Source organism: Myotis daubentonii, chromosome 1 (assembly GCF_963259705.1).
Source record: "Myotis daubentonii chromosome 1, mMyoDau2.1, whole genome shotgun sequence".
Taxonomy (NCBI): Eukaryota; Metazoa; Chordata; class Mammalia; order Chiroptera; family Vespertilionidae; genus Myotis; species Myotis daubentonii.
Genome location: NC_081840.1, coordinates 76,526,851 through 76,543,557, shown reverse-complemented (window position 1 = coordinate 76,543,557; position 16,707 = coordinate 76,526,851). Strand labels below are relative to the sequence as shown.

At 39.7% G+C, this 16,707-nt stretch overlaps 1 protein-coding gene and 1 non-coding gene across 2 annotated transcripts; both read left to right on the top strand.

The window, feature by feature from the left end:
* Positions 1 to 107: 107 nt before the first annotated feature.
* RAB2B (RAB2B, member RAS oncogene family) lies at positions 108 to 15,974 on the top strand. Its single transcript, XM_059707212.1, has 8 exons — positions 108 to 295; positions 533 to 604; positions 3,664 to 3,731; positions 7,730 to 7,812; positions 7,973 to 8,065; positions 12,705 to 12,816; positions 13,556 to 13,624; positions 14,358 to 15,974. Exons 1-8 carry the CDS (start codon positions 250 to 252, stop codon positions 14,463 to 14,465), a joined length of 651 nt encoding a protein of 216 aa, XP_059563195.1. The 5' UTR covers positions 108 to 249; the 3' UTR covers positions 14,466 to 15,974.
* LOC132225139 (small nucleolar RNA SNORA26) lies at positions 9,258 to 9,380 on the top strand. The gene has a single exon (XR_009450798.1). It is a non-coding gene; the product is annotated as a small nucleolar RNA SNORA26 (small nucleolar RNA).
* Positions 15,975 to 16,707: the final 733 nt, after the last annotated feature.

Below are 16,707 nucleotides of genomic sequence, written 5' to 3'. Positions count from 1 at the left end.
GCGGACGGAGAGACTAGCTACCGCCCCCTGGCGCTTGGAGGAATTATGGCAGGAGGTGTGTTAGAGGCGTCCCGGGAGGCGGCGCCTGAGGACGACCGTGGCTCCCACCCAGAGAGGATTTCTGGGGAGAGCCATAGAGACGCGATCGGGACTAGAGGGGCCGGAGATGGGCGGATTGAGGGGCTAGAGAGGCCGGAGGCAAGTGGCTGTTGAAGTCGGGCGGACCCGGAATCCAGAGGAAACAGGACCATGACTTATGCTTATCTCTTCAAATACATAATCATCGGGGACACAGGTAACCGGCGGGCGACTGCCCTCCTGGCTGGGGCGGGGATCCCCAGCTCCCAAATCAGGTCGTGGGGGCGGGGCTCAGTGGGCTGGGCGGTTAAGGTGAGAGCGGGCGGGGGCGGGGCGGGGCAGGGCGGCGGGGCGGGGCTCGGGGTCTCCTTTCCCGGTTCCCAGGCCCCAGGCCCCGGCACCCGGGCTGCTCCCCGGCCGCGCGAAGGCTAGGCTGTGCGTCCTCCTCCCTTAGGTGTGGGGAAGTCATGTCTCCTCCTGCAGTTCACAGACAAGCGGTTCCAGCCTGTCCACGACCTCACCATAGGTAAGTGCCTGTGCCTGTCCCGGAGCGGAGAGTGAAACCCGGCGAGCTAAAGAGGAAAGTGAGCCGCCGTCAGGGAAGTAAAACGATGGCTTTCCCTCCTCTTAAATTAGTCCAAAGTTATATTACATGAAGAGTGACCGATCAAACGCCGTAAATGGGGAATAGTGGAATGGGGGGGTACATCATTGAAAGGTAACTTTAGAAGTGAGCGTGAGGTATGAATTAGTTGCTGTAGGATTTGATTTTTTCTTCCCCAAATGCAATTTGAATATTTATGGAAAATCGCCCGAAAGCATAATTTACAAACTCGCTCTGCCGGAAATTACGGTAGCCTCACGTAGGTTTTGTAATTACCAATGTGTAGTCTTTTTGTGTGTTGGAGAGGAAGAAGCAAAGGCAAGAGCCATCCCAGACTTAAAAGGCAGCTGAAACTAATAATTTATAAAGAAAGGAGTATGTTAGGTTTCCAAAAAATGCACTGGTGATCCTGGAAGGTATAAATATCTCCCACACAATTGGGTTAAGGCATGGCCTGCTGGGGCCTTAGTATTCCCGTCCCCATAATCTCCATAACTTCACCCCAGACAAAGAAATGTATAAAACTAGCCTTCCTGCCATCCAAATGCAGTTTCTGAATCAAATCCCTGACTCCCATTCTTACCATATTGCCACCTCCAAGCCCCAGGTTATGGAAATCTGTAGCTACTACTGCTTCCAAAGAGCTTACCCAGAGCCAAATACCTAATGTGGTTACAAAAGGACTTAGAGGATAGCATCAGCAGGAAAATATTTTTGGAAATGAATATTAAGTGAACACTCACACCATGATAGGTGCTAATGATGCAGTGCTTACCAAGGCAGACTTTGCCCTTAAGTAGCTTACAATCTTCCAATGTAGGAGGTGGAGCTGGGAGTAGATACCGTGTATTGACAAGTACATTCCTATTGCAAAAGGGAAGGAGAGACTCACCTCTCTTAGGAAAGGCTGGGAATTGAAGAATGAGCAAGAGTTAGCTAGGCAAAGGGGTTGTAGAGATGAGGTTGAAAAGTGATCAGGGCAAGAGGGAATAATAACGTGCAAAGGCTCAGGAATGATGGAGACCTGGCTACCTTTGGAAAAGTGAAAGTAGTTTAATATGGCTGGAGCATAGAGTTTGAAGTGAAGAGTGGTAAAAATGAAAGGTAAAGAATAAATTAGGGACCAGGCTTTGAAATACCCGAGTAATAGGAGGAAATGACAAGTTCTTTGGTTTTTTAAAAAATATATTTTATTGATTCTTTTTTACAGAGAGGAAGGGAGAGGGATACAGAGTTAGAAACATCGATCAGCTGCCTCCTGCACACCCCCTACTGGGGATGTGCCTGCAACCAAGGTACATGCCCTTGACCGGAATCCAACCTGGGACCCTTGAGTCCACAGGCCTACGCTCTATCCATTGAGCCAAACCGGTTAGGGCGGAAATGACAAGTTTTAAATCTGAAGAATGATGTGCTCAATCATGTTTTCCCCAGAGTCCATTACAGGCTCTGTTTCTTTCCTCAGTACCAAGATAAATTCGGTCTTCTGTACCAAGATAAACAAGGCAGTTGGATAGAAAACATATGCAAAATATAAGCATCTCTGAGTTTCTAAATAGAGAAAGTTGCATAAAAGGAGATGAAGTTTTGTGTTTGTTTTTTAACCTTCCCCATTGAAATTCCATTCCTATTTTCCAGAAAGGGGGGGAAAAATAGGGACATTTTTCAGTAGCTATCACTATTCTTTATTTTTAAAATTATTATTATTTTTAAATTTTTATTTCAGAGGGGAAAGGAGAGGGAGAGAGAGATAGAAATATCTGTGGTGAGAGAGAATCATTGATCAGCCTCCTGCAAGCCCCCCACTGGGGATGGAGCCCGCCACCTAGGCATGTGCTCTGACCTCCTTGTTCATAGATTGATGCTCAACCACTGAGCAACACTGGCTGGGCTGATTTTTAAGTTTTGTCTTGACGTTGCCTTGAAAGAAGATAGATGCCAGGAAAACCAGAACCTTTATTCAGACTGTCAGTTTCCATACTCCTATGAGGAAAGCTATTTTCTAGTGAACTCTTGATTATTTTTGGAGGTCTGAAATGTATCATTCTTAAGAACCTATTTCTTAGGTAGGCTCTTTTGTCAAACAAAAAATTCTGGAATTGCAAAAATAGAAATATTGTTTTATATGGAGGACTAAAGAATGACTGAGAAAATGCTAAGAAATATTTCAGAAGTTTTAGAAGTTTTTTTTAAAAAGTTACAAAATTAGCCCTAACCGGTTTGGCTCAGTGGATAGAGCGTCGGCCTGCGGACTCAAGGGTCCCAGGTTCGATTCCGGTCAAGGGCATGTACCTTGGTTGCGGGCACATCCCCAGTGGGGGGTGTGCAGGAGGCAGCTGATTGATGTTTCTCTCTCATCGATGTTTCTAACACTCTATCCCTTCCCCTTCCTCTCTGTAAAATATCAATAAAATATATTTTTTAAAAAAATTACAAAATTAAACATTACCTAACCAATCTTTTTTTTTTTTAAATATATTTTATTGATTTCTTACAGAGAGGAAGGGAGAGGGATAGAGAGTTAGAAACATCGATGAGAGAGAAACATCGATCAGCTACCTCCTGCACACTCCCTACTGGGTATGTGCCCGCAACCAAGGTACATGCCCTTGACAGGAATGGAACCTGGGACCTTTGAGTCTGCAGGCTGACGCTCTATCCACTGAGCCAAACCGATTAGGGCTACCTAATCAATCTTAAACATGAAGTAATATTGCTAAAAATTTATTCACCTTTTCTACTTTGTTTTGTCCTCATATCTGTTCTTTGGTTACATTTCTGAGGTTATTATCACCTAGAACAGTTTTTAATTTTAGAAATGAAACTTCAAGGAACACAAATTAATTGGAGCAAACAGGCTGTGATAATGGGTTTAGTGGCACTGAGGGCAAAGTCATTAGCATATTGAAGAAAAGAGGAACTTCTCACTTACCATGGCTGTTCATGAGAATCACATTCTTTCTCTTGGTCTTCACTGACAGGTGTGGAGTTTGGGGCCCGTATGGTCAACATTGATGGAAAACAAATCAAACTGCAAATCTGGGATACGGTGAGAGAGGACAAAATAATTTAGTTTGTAACCAAGATCCAAATATAACACTAAAGGCCGATGAGCATGGAAGAGGCTTTGTGGGTGGGGCTAATGGGGAAGAATGAAATCAAAGAGCTAGGGAAGCTTTCACTTCCCTCTGTTACAGTTACAAATCCTGAATGCCATATTTTTAATTTTTTGTTTTAAATTACCCAACCATATAAGGGTACAGAATCAGAAGTAAATGTCACATAAAGCTCTCTCCTTCCCAATGTTGGTTTTTGACTTTGCCAGAGTAAACCATTATTAATGATGCACACTTTTCCTCTGTTTTTAAATACAGAAATAGAAACATAAATATATGGTAGTGGTTTTATTTTGCTTTTAGAATTGTGACAAAGTAGACTTGCTTTGTGACTTGGGTTTTTGTTTTATAAACAATCTCTATGCTGTGGAGATTTTTCCATTGATACATATAGCTCTACCTCACTTCTTATAATCACTGCATAGAATCATAGAACGTCTGTACCATCATTAATTTAACCATTGCCCATGATGGAAATTTAGGTGGTTACCAAAATTGCAGTTTCATTGTTTATTCTTATTTGCTACATCTATATTCAGATATTTGAGGATTTCTGTGGTATACCTGCCCAGAAATGGAAATTCTGGGTGAAGGGTTATGCATATTTTAAAATTTGACAAATGTTATCCTGCCAAAATTTAGTTGACTCCGTGTAATTTTATCCAGGTAAATTGCTTTCATATACATTATCTCATTTGGTTTGTACTTTTATTTTCCCTAAGAAAAATAATATTCTAGTCTCTATTTTAAGATAAAGGGAGCTACCACATAGTTCCTAATGTTTAGCTAAAATCTCTATTTTTATTTACTTACTAGAGGCCCAGTGCACGAAATTTGTGCACAGTGGGGTTCCTCAGCCCGGCCTGCACCATCTCCAATCTGGGACCCCTCGGGAGATGTCTGACTGCCGGTTTAGGCCCGCCTAAACTGGCAATCGGACATCCCTCTCACAATCCAGGACTGCTGGCTCCTAACTGCTCACCTGCCTGCCTGCCTGATCGCCCCTAACTGCCCCTGCCTGCTGGCCTAATACCCCTAACTGCTCCCCTGCTGACTCCCCCCTGCTGGCCTGATCACCCCTAACTGCCCTTCCCTGCTGGCCTGATCACCCCTATTCCTCTGCCTCAGCCCCCGCCACCATGGCTTTGTTCAGAAGATGTCCGGTCTAATTAGCATATTAGCTGAGCCAAACCAGCTAGGGCCATATTACTTTTTATCTTTCTTCATCCTTTATCTATATTTGCCCAAATAACCATGCTAACTGAAGAGGCATTGTACTATAGCTAATTTAAAATATTAATTAAATAATCCCAAATTAATTTGTATTTTATTTTGGAATGCACTTTGGTTCTTAGGAAATGAGCATATCTGACTTTGTAGGAATTTATGCTTCCAAGTATATGTCTTGAAAGTACAATATGCTTCCACTTGGAAGAAATTAGAAAACTCAATTCTCTTTATCAGACCTCCATCTTAGCCTTTGCTGCTTCAGATTTTTTACTTGGATGGGCAAATACCTCAGACTGATGCAGACCAGCCCAACTTGAACCAGTCTTTCTAGCTTATTAGCTCACAAACTTTGATTCATAAACTGGGCTGAGACGAAGTGATTTTATTTCATTTATTTATTTAAACATATTTTTATTGATTTCAGAGAGGAAGGGAGAGGGAAAGAGAGATAGAAACGTCAATGATGAGAGAGAATCATTGATTAGCTGCCTCCTGCACATCCTCTACTGGGGATTGAGCCCACAACCTGGGCATGTGCCCTTGACTGGAATCATACCTAGGGCCCTTCAGTCTGCAGGCCAAAGCTCTATCCACTGAGCCAAAGTGGCTAGGGTGTGATTTGATTTTAAAAGACATATTCTGATGACCCACTGTAAGTATTTTCAGCTGCTAAAGTTAAATGCTACTGTATAATTCAACCATCATGTGGGTCTCCCTCAAACTGTCCCTGTTAGTTCCTACTAGGCCACAGGATAGGAGGGTCTTTCAACAATAGAGGAGAAAAAGCCAGTAAGAGGTAAAAGCAAAACAGGAATAAATTTAAGACAAAACTATTAGGGCCCCAGGCCAGAGTGGGCTTAGATGGTTGAGCATCATCCTATGCACTGAAAGGTTGCCGGTTTGATTCCCAGTCAGGGCACATGCCCAGGTTGCAGGTTTGTTTCCCAGTTAGGGTCTTCCTTCCTTCCTTCCTTCCTTCCTTCCTTCCTTCCTTCCTTCCTTCCTTCCTCCCTTCCTTCCCTTCCTTCCCTTCCTTCCCTTCCTTCCCTTCCTTCCTTCCCTTTCTTTCTTTCTTTCTTTCTTTCTTTCTTTCTTTCTTTCTTTCTTTCTTTCTTTCTTTCTTTCTTTCTCTCTCTCTCTCTCTTTACCTATCTCTCTCTGTCTCTCTCCCCCTTCCTCTTTCTAAAAAATCAATACAAACATATTTTAAAAAACTGTTAGAGAATAAAGCGTTGAGTTCTTGGAAGGAAAACATGTTTTAAATCTTAAATTATTACTAATATTACCAACAAATTCTTTAGAATTATTTTTGGATTCTAATGTTCTAACAGGTATGCAACTCAACAAAACATTTGAATGATTCTTATTGGAAAGAGATTTAGTGTTGTTGGAAAAGTAACCTTACAATTACTGTACTGGAATTCTCTTCTCATCTTCAAACCCGGGTTTAGATTATATGATGTCATGACCAAGAGAACAAACTTTTGTGCTAGGAAGTATTATGATACTAAGTTTAAGCTATAGATTCAGCATTTATAAACTTTATAATTTTTGGCCAGCTACTGAACTTATCGCTTTGAACCTCATTTATTCCATTTGTGGTATTACTGGTATCATATTGTCATTCTACTATGAGAAAGTCATTTCTTTTCCCATGTCCAATTTTAGTTTTTCCATCTTTAAAATATGAATAGTAGCCTTCCGTCCCAAGCTTTAATTTTTTAAAATTTATTGATTGATTTGAGAGAGAGAGAAACATCGATTTGTTGTTCCACTTATTTATGCAATCATTGTTTGACTCTTGTATGTACCCTGACCAGGGATGGAACCCGCAACCTTGGAGTATCAAGATGACGCTCTGGTCAATAGCTATCTTGTCAGGGCACCCAATCTTCATGTAGGAATATGAGATTAATTGATTTCAAGAATGTGAAAACTCTACTAATATTATAGATTCAATTATTTTTTTATTCATACTATTATTTAAAAGATGCTTTTGTTTCCTATAAGGAGGGGGGGAAATCCCATCAGGAAAACAAAAGTACCCATTATGTGGAGGCATTAACAAATTACTCATTTATAAATAAAACTTAGTATCTTGACTCTAACTGGAAATTAGAGTGTGAACAGTTGAATTTTTTTTTTTTTTTTAAAGGAAAACTCTGTTCTGGGCCCTGGGCTTCTTTCCCTGTTCAAGTGCTTTGTATCTGACTAATTTTCTGTATTGATTCATTTAAAATGAAACTTTCATTTGACAGGGTATTAGCATTTTAAGATAATTTTTATAAGTAAAGGAACAGAAACAGAATAGAAAGGTTAATGTGATGTGTTCAATATCATGTTTGGATTGATAGTACATGTACTGAGTTTCTAGTCCTAGTTCCAGTTATTCTAGTGGATATTGGTAAATGTCTTTGGTTGTCACATTGACTGTGGGGTGTAACTGGCATTTAGTGCCTAGAAACCAGAATGTTAGTCAACAATTTGATAGGTGGTCTCACATGAATAATTGACCCATTTGAAATATCAATTGCATGCCCTTTGAAAAATATTGGTTTTCTCCGTGGGCAGTCATGTTTCCTTTCACTAATTCCCTTTTCTTATAGGAATTTTTTAAACTATTAAGCATGTGATCAAGTCAGTTCTCTGGAAATAACCTTGCTTTGTTGGAATTTTTTTTGTTGGCATGTTGGTGGGAAAGGCTGGGCAAGAATCCTTCCGTTCTATCACCCGTTCCTACTACAGGGGAGCAGCTGGAGCACTGCTTGTGTACGACATTACAAGGTGAGTCAGATCTCTTTGTTCTCAAAATTGGAATGCTAAAGAGGAATGGCATCTTAATATTTTTCTTTACACATCTATCTGTTCTCCTTCTCATACATTGGAATTTCTTTGGCATTTTGAAATGGGCCTTAGACCCATTTTCTAAACTTTTCTACTGTAGGCGTGAAACCTTCAACCACCTGACCTCATGGTTAGAGGATGCCCGGCAGCACTCTAGTTCCAACATGGTTATCATGCTGATTGGGAATAAGTGGTAAGTTTTAATTTGAATAAATAATAAATACCCACAGTCATCTGGGTACTCTATGGACATTGAATCACTTGGTCCCCAAACTTTTTTAGTTTATGGTGCTCTTAGTATCTCAGTAAAGAAAAATTATTGTGGTAAAATATATATAACATAAAATTTACAGTTTTACTCATTTTTAAGTATACAGTTCTGTGGCATTAAGTTTGTACATGTTGTTCTATAACCATCACTACCATGCATCTCCAAACTTTTTTATCATCTCAAACTGAAACTCTGTTCCCATAAAGCACTAACTCCACATTCTTCATCCCACTAGCCCCAGCAAATACCATTCTACTTTCTGTCTTTATGAGTTTGACTACTCTGGGCATCTAATATAAGCAGAATTGAATCTTATAGTATTTGTCCTTTTGTGACTGTGGCTTATTTATTTATTTTTATTGAGTTTTAGAGAGAGGCAGGGGAAGAGAGAGAGAGAGAAACATTGATTTGTTGGTCTATCCATTTATACATTCATTTGTTGTTTCTTGTATGTGCCCTGACCAGGAATCAAACCCCCAACCTTGGTGTATCAGGAAGATGCTCCAATCAACTGAGCTACTCAGCCAGGGCTGACTGTGGCTTATTTCATTTAGCATAGTGTCCTCTAGATGCATCTATTTTTCCTTTCTTTTTTTAAAAAAAAAGTTTATTTACTTTTTCAATCACTGTTTATTCCCTCTCTGCCCTCTTCTACCTCCACCACCCCTCCTTCCGTTTTTAAGGCTGAATAGTATTCCATCGAAAGTATTTACCACATTTTGTTTATCTATTCATCCATTGATAGATACTTGGGTTGCTTATACCTTTTGGCTTTTGTAAATAATGCTACAGTCAACATGGGTTTATAAATATCTGTTTGGGTCCCTGGTTTTTATTATTTTGGGTGTATACCCAGAAATGGAATTGCTGATCTCATGGTAATTCTGCATTTACATTTTTGAGGTACTACCATACTGTTTTCTATAATGGCTATACCATTTGACATTTCTACCAGCAGTATATAAGGGTTTGAGTTTCTTTGCATCTTCCTCAACACTTATTATTCTCAGTAAATTTTCTATGACACCCATAAACCAAAAGAAATACCTAGCAGTTTTGTTATTAAATGGTTAGATCTAAACAACATAACAAGTATTTTTGTTATAACAACTTAATAACTGAGAAAACATACGCAGTGCCTTAAGGTGCTAACACAGAAGGGTAAAAAGTAAGTCTCGATAAAACCCAGAGAAGAGATGGTAAAACTCCTCTTTGGATCCTGTCTGGAGTCACAGCTGGGAAAGGAAAAAAAAAAAAAGAAAGAAAGAAATGAAAAACATAAATTAAAAGAAAGCCATTTTTAAATAACCATAATTACTTATTAATGACCTATATGGCCTTGCTGGGCACTGCCTAGCTTCTCAAACCTTGGGATCAAGATTGACACTGTCACTCCCACTTGTTGTTCCAAATTGATTTTTGCACAGTACTTGCTTTTTATCACAGCAGCCGTCAAAACCTTTTTATGAAGAGATCAAGATATTAAACGGCATCTATTCTGATCTAATGTTGACTCTGTGAACTGTCTTTAGCTTGTAATTCACACAGTGTTCTTATATTGAATGTTGCTGTATTTCCCACAAACGTTTGAAGTATCCTGTGGCACCCTTCTGAGTTTGTAGTAGTCCGAGGTTGCACCATTTGAGAATTGGCCACAGACTAATTGTACTCATTCAGTTTTATGGAAAACCTACTATGTCCTAAACACTGTGCCAGACCTTGAATGTACAAGGTTAAAAAAAAACACGCTTCTTTTCTCCAGTATCTGACTGTTACTATCCTTGGCAAATTGATAATCATTGATGAAAAGCCTAAATGCAAAAAAAAGATATGTTCTTGTTTCTGGAATCCATGCTGTGCCCTATTTTGTTCCTAATAGGATCAACTGTTTAAGACTTTAGATGTCTTATATTAAAAGTTACAGGAAAAAAAAAAAAACAAACCCAAAACAACAAAACTCATGCCCCTGCTCCTATGGAGTTTAGAGGGGACACAGATATTAAATATAAATTATCTGTGTCTAATTACAAATTATGACAAATGCAATGAAGGGAAAAAAGGACTGCTATAAAAGAGTAACGAGCTGTTTTTTTATTAAGAATAATATTTTAGTTGGAATATGAAGGATGGTTAAGAGTTCAGTGGGCAAAGACTTAAAAACAACAGCAATAAAACAGCCCTGGCCGGGTAGCTCAGTTGTTTGGATCAGCATCCTGTATACCAAAAGATTTGCAGGTTCCAATCCTGGTCAGGTCACATACCTGGGTTTCAGGTTCAATCCCCTGGGCTTATACAGGATGCAAGCAATCTACATTTCTTTCTCACATTGATATTTCTCTTTCTCTTTCTGTCTCTCTCCACTTCCTCTCTCTCTAATCAATTAAAACACACACACACACCACAAACATATCCTCGGTTGAGGATTTAAAAAAAATCAACCCAAGCCCAGCCAGTGTTGCTCAGTGGTTGTGCGTTGGTCCATGAACCAGGAGGTCACAGTTTAATTTCCCATCAGGGCATATGCTCAGGTTGCAGGCTTGATCCCTAGTAGGAGGTGTGCAGGAGGCAGCTGATAGATGTTTTTCATCGTTGTTTCTATCTCTCTCCCTCTCCCTTCCTCTCTCTGAAACCAATAAGAACATTTTCAAAACTTAAAAACACCCCCCTCCCCCCAAGATATTAGAGAGGGAGGACAAAGTGTATGAAAGCCTCAACTGGAAGAAGCTGTGCAAATTGTGGTATTGAAAGAAACCTGGTGTGGTTGGACTGAATCAAGGGGGAATGGTATCAGATGAGGTTCAGGGACCAGATCTAGTAGCATTTACAGGCCTTAGTAAGGAGTTTTGATTTTATTATAAACACAATGGGAAGCATTTAAGCAGAGAAGTGACTTGATCAGATTTTAAAAGGTCTCTCTGGAGGGGAGCAAGGGTTGAAGTGGGATCCCAGTTGCAGTACTCTGAGTGAGAGAGAATGGTGGGTTGGAGTAGGGCAGTGATGGCGAACCTTTTGAGCTCAGTGTGTCAGCATTTTGAAAAACCCTAACTTAACTCTGGTGCCGTGTCACATATAGAAATTTTTTGATATTTGCAACCATAGTAAAACAAAGACTTATATTTTGGATATTTATTTTATATATTTAAATGCCATTTAACAAAGAAAAATCAACCCAAAAAATGAGTTCGCGTGTCACAGGTTTGCCATCACTGGAGTAGGGTGATAATGATGGAGAGAAAGAGAAAAGAATTTTAAGGTATGCTTTGGGAGCACCTCACTGTGGGATGGATGGGGTATTTGGAGTGAAGGAGGGAAAGGTGTTAATAAAGGTATCTTGGTTTTTGCCTTGTGCCATTTACTGAAATGTGGAAGCCTGCCACAGAAGCAGGTTGGGAGGAAAATATCAAGTTCCATTTTGATGTAAGTTTGAAGTTCCTTTTACACATCAGAGTGGAAATGAAGAACAGGCAAACGGACAAACAGATCTGGAGCTTAGAGGAGCATCTGGACTAGAACAACAGCTTCGGAGTGTTGACATTTAGATGGATAGTTCTCCCTGGTCTGTATACAGCTGATGAACAATAAGTATACATTTTGTAGATTCGTTTTTCTTTAGTGGACTTACTCCTTGATTTTTTTTTCATGATTGAAATACTAGAAGCCTCCCAAATGTAAATTTCTAATTTGAAAAGTAAAAAAACAGCCTATCCTTACCTTATTTTATAGCCTTTTATTCTGTCTTTCCTAAAGTTTTTCCATGTGACTCTCTATTCCCTTTCTAAGTCTTTTGCTCTATTCCTCTGTCCCATATTACCCAATTTTGTAATTTTTTCTGAATCCTTCATTTACCTGATGGCAAGCTGCTATTGTACATGTTAATAATGAGACTAGTGCAGGGATGGGCAAACTTTTTGACTCGAGGGCCACAATGGGTTCTTAAACTGGACCGGAGGGCCGGAACAAAAGCATGGATGGAGTGTTTGTGTGAACTAATATAAATTCAAAGTAAACATCATTACATAAAAGGGTACGGTCTTTTTTTTCAATAGTTTTATTCATTTCAAACGGGCTGGATCCGGCCCGTGGGCGGCTGGACTAGTGAGAGTTAAGGCACCTGTGTTCTTATTCTTGGTTTTCTCTCTTGTGAATTGCTTCCAGTGAAGGAGGAAGACACTCATTACAATGGGATGGGACATCTATGACTTTTCTCCTTTCTGACAACTGGAATTTCCCATTCATCTTCTTTCCTGTGCTTTCACTGGATCTCATCTGAAAAAAAAAACACAGGGCATAAGCCTTGAGCAACTATGAGCTTGTCTAACCATTTATAAACACTCTTCTCTGTAATAGAGTAAGATATCCTCAACCATGCAGCAGCCGACATGGATCTGAAGAATATTTTCCAAGATACCACAGAAATCAGTAACCCTATAAACATCACGTAGGATCTGTATTCCTTATGGGTTAACTGACCATTGAAACAGTTACGGGATTCTTTTAGAACGAGAGTTTCTTCTTTCATTTGGATCTTATTTTCGTTTTCTCCCCAATTAATCTCTTGTAGTGACTTAGAGTCCCGCAGGGATGTGAAGAAAGAAGAAGGGGAGGCCTTTGCTCGGGAGCATGGACTTATATTCATGGAAACTTCAGCCAAAACAGCCTGCAATGTTGAAGAGGTACTATTTGGGAAAAGTAGGGAAAGCATTTCAGAGGTTACATCGTATCTTTGTCCTTTTATTCAGAGACATGGGTAAAGAAAGAATGTTATGTGGTGAAAGTGTCTTCTTTAAGGGAATCACTCCATTTCTTTACCTTGATTTCTAAGGTTTTACTTTTGCTTTGGGTAACATTAATTGTAAGCTTGGATTAGTCAGCACTGTTACTTGTAAATTACTTTAGTTGGAGGGTCTCATGGGTTCTACTGTAGTCATTTCTCAGCCTGGTGTTGACTGTATCAATTAAGAGAGCCTGTTTGCCAACCTAGGAACATCTTGGATCAGTATCAAAATACCATATAATTCTTTTTTTCTTTTTAAAACTACTCACAATGGCTTTTACAGGGTCTGTGAGGGACCTTCTACATTTTTACTCTGTTCTTCTAATGGTTCCTAATCCACTTTATTTCTTTTTTAATCCTCATCCGAAGATATTTTTTCCATTGATTTTTAGAGAGAGTGGAAGGGAGAGGGAGAAACACCTATTGGTTGCCTCCTGCATGCCCCTGACCAGGGCTGGGAGCCTACAACTGAGTTAGGTGCCCTTGATCGGAATCGAACCCAGGACTCTTCAGTCCACAAGCCGATGCTAGGGCTCTATTTCACTTTAGAAATTCAAATAGGAATACTCTTTGTATTCTCTTTTCCTTATTTCTCTACCTAATCTGGAGCCTAATAATATAATATATGTCTCCTTTAGGCCTTCATTAACACAGCCAAAGAAATATATAGGAAGATCCAGCAGGGTTTATTTGATGTCCACAATGAGGTGAGCAAGGGTGGGGCTGACAATTAAATTTGCTTTGTCTTAAATGCTACAGTAAGCTCCTTAGAATGTAAGCATCCACTAACTTATACTAGTTGAAGCTATGCCAACTCATACTTATTTTTTATGTAGGTGCACGAAAACCTGTCATTATTTTCTGTTTTTGTTTTTGTTTTTTCTCAAATCTGAGACCCTAGAATGCTTCAAGTGATTTTATTAGTTGGTGATCTAAAAAGCTTATACAGTATGAGAGGTTTTCTTCTCAACCTCATTTCTTCACTATTTCAGTGCTTGAGAGAGGTGTAATACTTAATTGCTCAGCAGGACTATTATATAAAGCAAGTTTTGGGGCAAAACATAAAAGAATTATATGCTTATATACTACTTATACTCTTTTGCCTGCTCCTACTCTTTCCTAATCACATCCTGATTCTGCACATAGCTGTGAATCTTAAGTATAACAGTCATCTTAAAAAGGGGCACAAAAGCCATTTCTAGTCATCTAATAGTATAACTAGCCACATCTAGTCATCTAATATTTGTCACACAGATGGCCATCTCATCTTCACTGTCACAGATTGTTGTTCTACAACAGTCTCGTTAGGGCACATGGCTACTTGCCAAGGTGATATCTGCTTCTAGAAAGTGTAATTAATGATTTCTCCTTTTATCCCCTTCCTTTCTCCCGTTTACTTGAGCATTTGAGGTGGGCACTACTGCTTCTTTTCTTTTGCAGGCAAATGGCATCAAGATCGGTCCTCAACAATGTATTTCAACTTCAGTGGCACCTATCGCCTCCCAGCGGAACTCTGGTGACATAGAGTCTAACTCTGGCTGCTGCTGAATGTCTGGCCTGGACTCTTTTTTCTCCTTCCTGGAACAGCTTCAGATCAATAGGTTTACAGAGGTCTTCATAACTTTGGCTGAGAAAAGCCTCTTTTCAAGGTGTGATGTTTTGCCTTTCCACTTAAAGACCGGGGAGAATTTGAGCCCTTACTGACCTGTCCCTTCTTCGGGGACGTGAGCATTCCTTATAGATTAGGGCTCTTCTTATACCCTAATTTTATTTCTAAAATGTTAGTATCAAAGTTGATTGTCATGGCAATTAAAAAATAAATTATTTTAGAAGTATACATAATCTCCTCCCCACCAGGAATCAGTAACATGGGTCTGGGACATTCTGCTTGAGCACTTGAGATTACTGGGATCTGGCTAGCCTTTGGATGATAGATCCTCAGTCTTTGAATTTCATTGTTTTTCCACCTGTCACTTCATAAGAGTTCTTGCAGAAGGCTGCAAGAGTTCTTGAGCTGCTGAAGAATGCTGAATACTTCTCTACCATCTTATTGCTAGTCTTAGAGTAACTGCAAAACTTTTGAGAGCAGTGGAATTGCTCCTGGACCTGTGGCCACTTATTACCTAAAAAAAACATCTTTCCCTGTTTGTTTGTTTTAGGGACCAGAACTAACATTGCAGTATCTTTCACCAAATAGACCGCTACTGTTTCATCATACTTAATGAGACCTATTGAGACTTTTTACTCTAATCAAGCTATTCTGCTTACTTACTGGACATGACATATTCCACTTCTATGCCTTTGCACATGCCCTATATAGTCAAAGTCCAAAACTTTTTCCTTCAGAAAGTCTTCTTTGACTGACCTAGGGATTCTAAGCAATTATTGACACAGTACCCCTTAGCTTTCATATGTTGTTTATTCATATGTATATTTATTTGTATTTATGTTGCTTTGTAAATATGTTTTATAGTTGTTTTGTGTGTGGAATCTGTCTCCCCACATAGGATGTAAGCTCCTTGAGAGCAGGGACCATGTTATCCCTGTACTTTGTGAAGCACTCCCTCCACCATTCCTTCACAGTGCCTAGTGCTATTTATGTGATCATTGAATTTAACTGACATACTTACAGGCTCAGAGGAAACAAAAGGCCTTAGAGTCATCTCCTTGTAACTCTATCTCAGTCTCTTCCATCTGCTTACCCTGGATTCTGTATTGCTCTTCTCCCTCTCCTCTCTTTCCCTTCTTAGCTCTTTGCTTCCCTTCCATGAGCGTAAAGTTGCCTGCTCCTAAGCAGTCAAATAAGTGGGTATTGCAGAAGCCATTCTCCTTTTCTTTTTTCCATTCTCCTTTTCAAGAGCATATACTACTATCCTATCCAAATCTGCCTTTGCTTCCCTCTTCATTCAGCTTTCCGGGTCAGTTGCTGTATCTTTTTGCCTTGCTGTCCCATACTATTCCACAGCACTGAGTCTCATGAATTTTTCTAATTTTTTTGTTGTTAGTGGTGAACTGCTTCATTATTAAATATATATGCATGTATCCAAGCTGCTCATATTTCATGTGTCATTTCTGATTTATCTCAAGCATAAGTAGATACTCTCCTAGGAAATTCTATCAAAGATATTGGAGGAGGTACTTCTTGAGATACATTCATGCCATAGAGGTTTCTGCCCCCAGTTAACACTGCACCACAGGAAGTTGGGAGACATTTGGGATATTGCTTTGGTTATGCTTTTGTTTTTTTAAATATGACCTCATTCCAAAAAGGATTTGAGGCTGTTGAATTTGGGGTTAGCCTGCACCTTCACACGAGGGACAAAACTGAAGTAAATATAACTATTGTTTTGGTAGTTTTTATCAACCAAAAAATATTTAGTGTTTGTAGGCATTGATCAAAGATAGCATTCTGCCTGGAGCGGCTGCTTTCAGAGCCATTAAAGTGTACCATTTGGATGTTTTGGAGCATATCTTTTTAACCCAAAAATCCTATATCCAGTTCTGTTATACAAATCATTCATAACCTTCTATACTTGGGTATTTCACCAATTGTAAGATAAACAGGAGAAACATTTCTGGACAAATTCATGACCTGTGTTGATCATTGCTGATGCTCTGAGTGGAATGGTCATGAATTATCATAGAAAATGGTTCTCCCATCCATGCCCTAGCTGGTTTGGCTCAGTGGATAGAGCATCAGCCTGCGGACTAAAGGGCCTCGGGGTCATTTCCAGTCAAGGACACATGCCCAAGTTGCAGGCTCGATCCCCAGTGGGGGGCATGCAGGAGG

What these genes read in the sequence shown, in the direction of transcription:
- RAB2B (XM_059707212.1), top strand. Translation starts at nt 250, where the DNA reads ATGACTTATGCTTATCTCTTCAAATACATAATCATCGGGGACACAG. An exon ending in TGTCCACGACCTCACCATAG is followed by an intron (nt 605 to 3,663) that starts GTAAGTGCCTGT and finishes CTTCACTGACAG; the next exon opens with GTGTGGAGTTTGGGGCCCGT. An exon ending in CTTGTGTACGACATTACAAG is followed by an intron (nt 7,813 to 7,972) that starts GTGAGTCAGATC and finishes TTTCTACTGTAG; the next exon opens with GCGTGAAACCTTCAACCACC.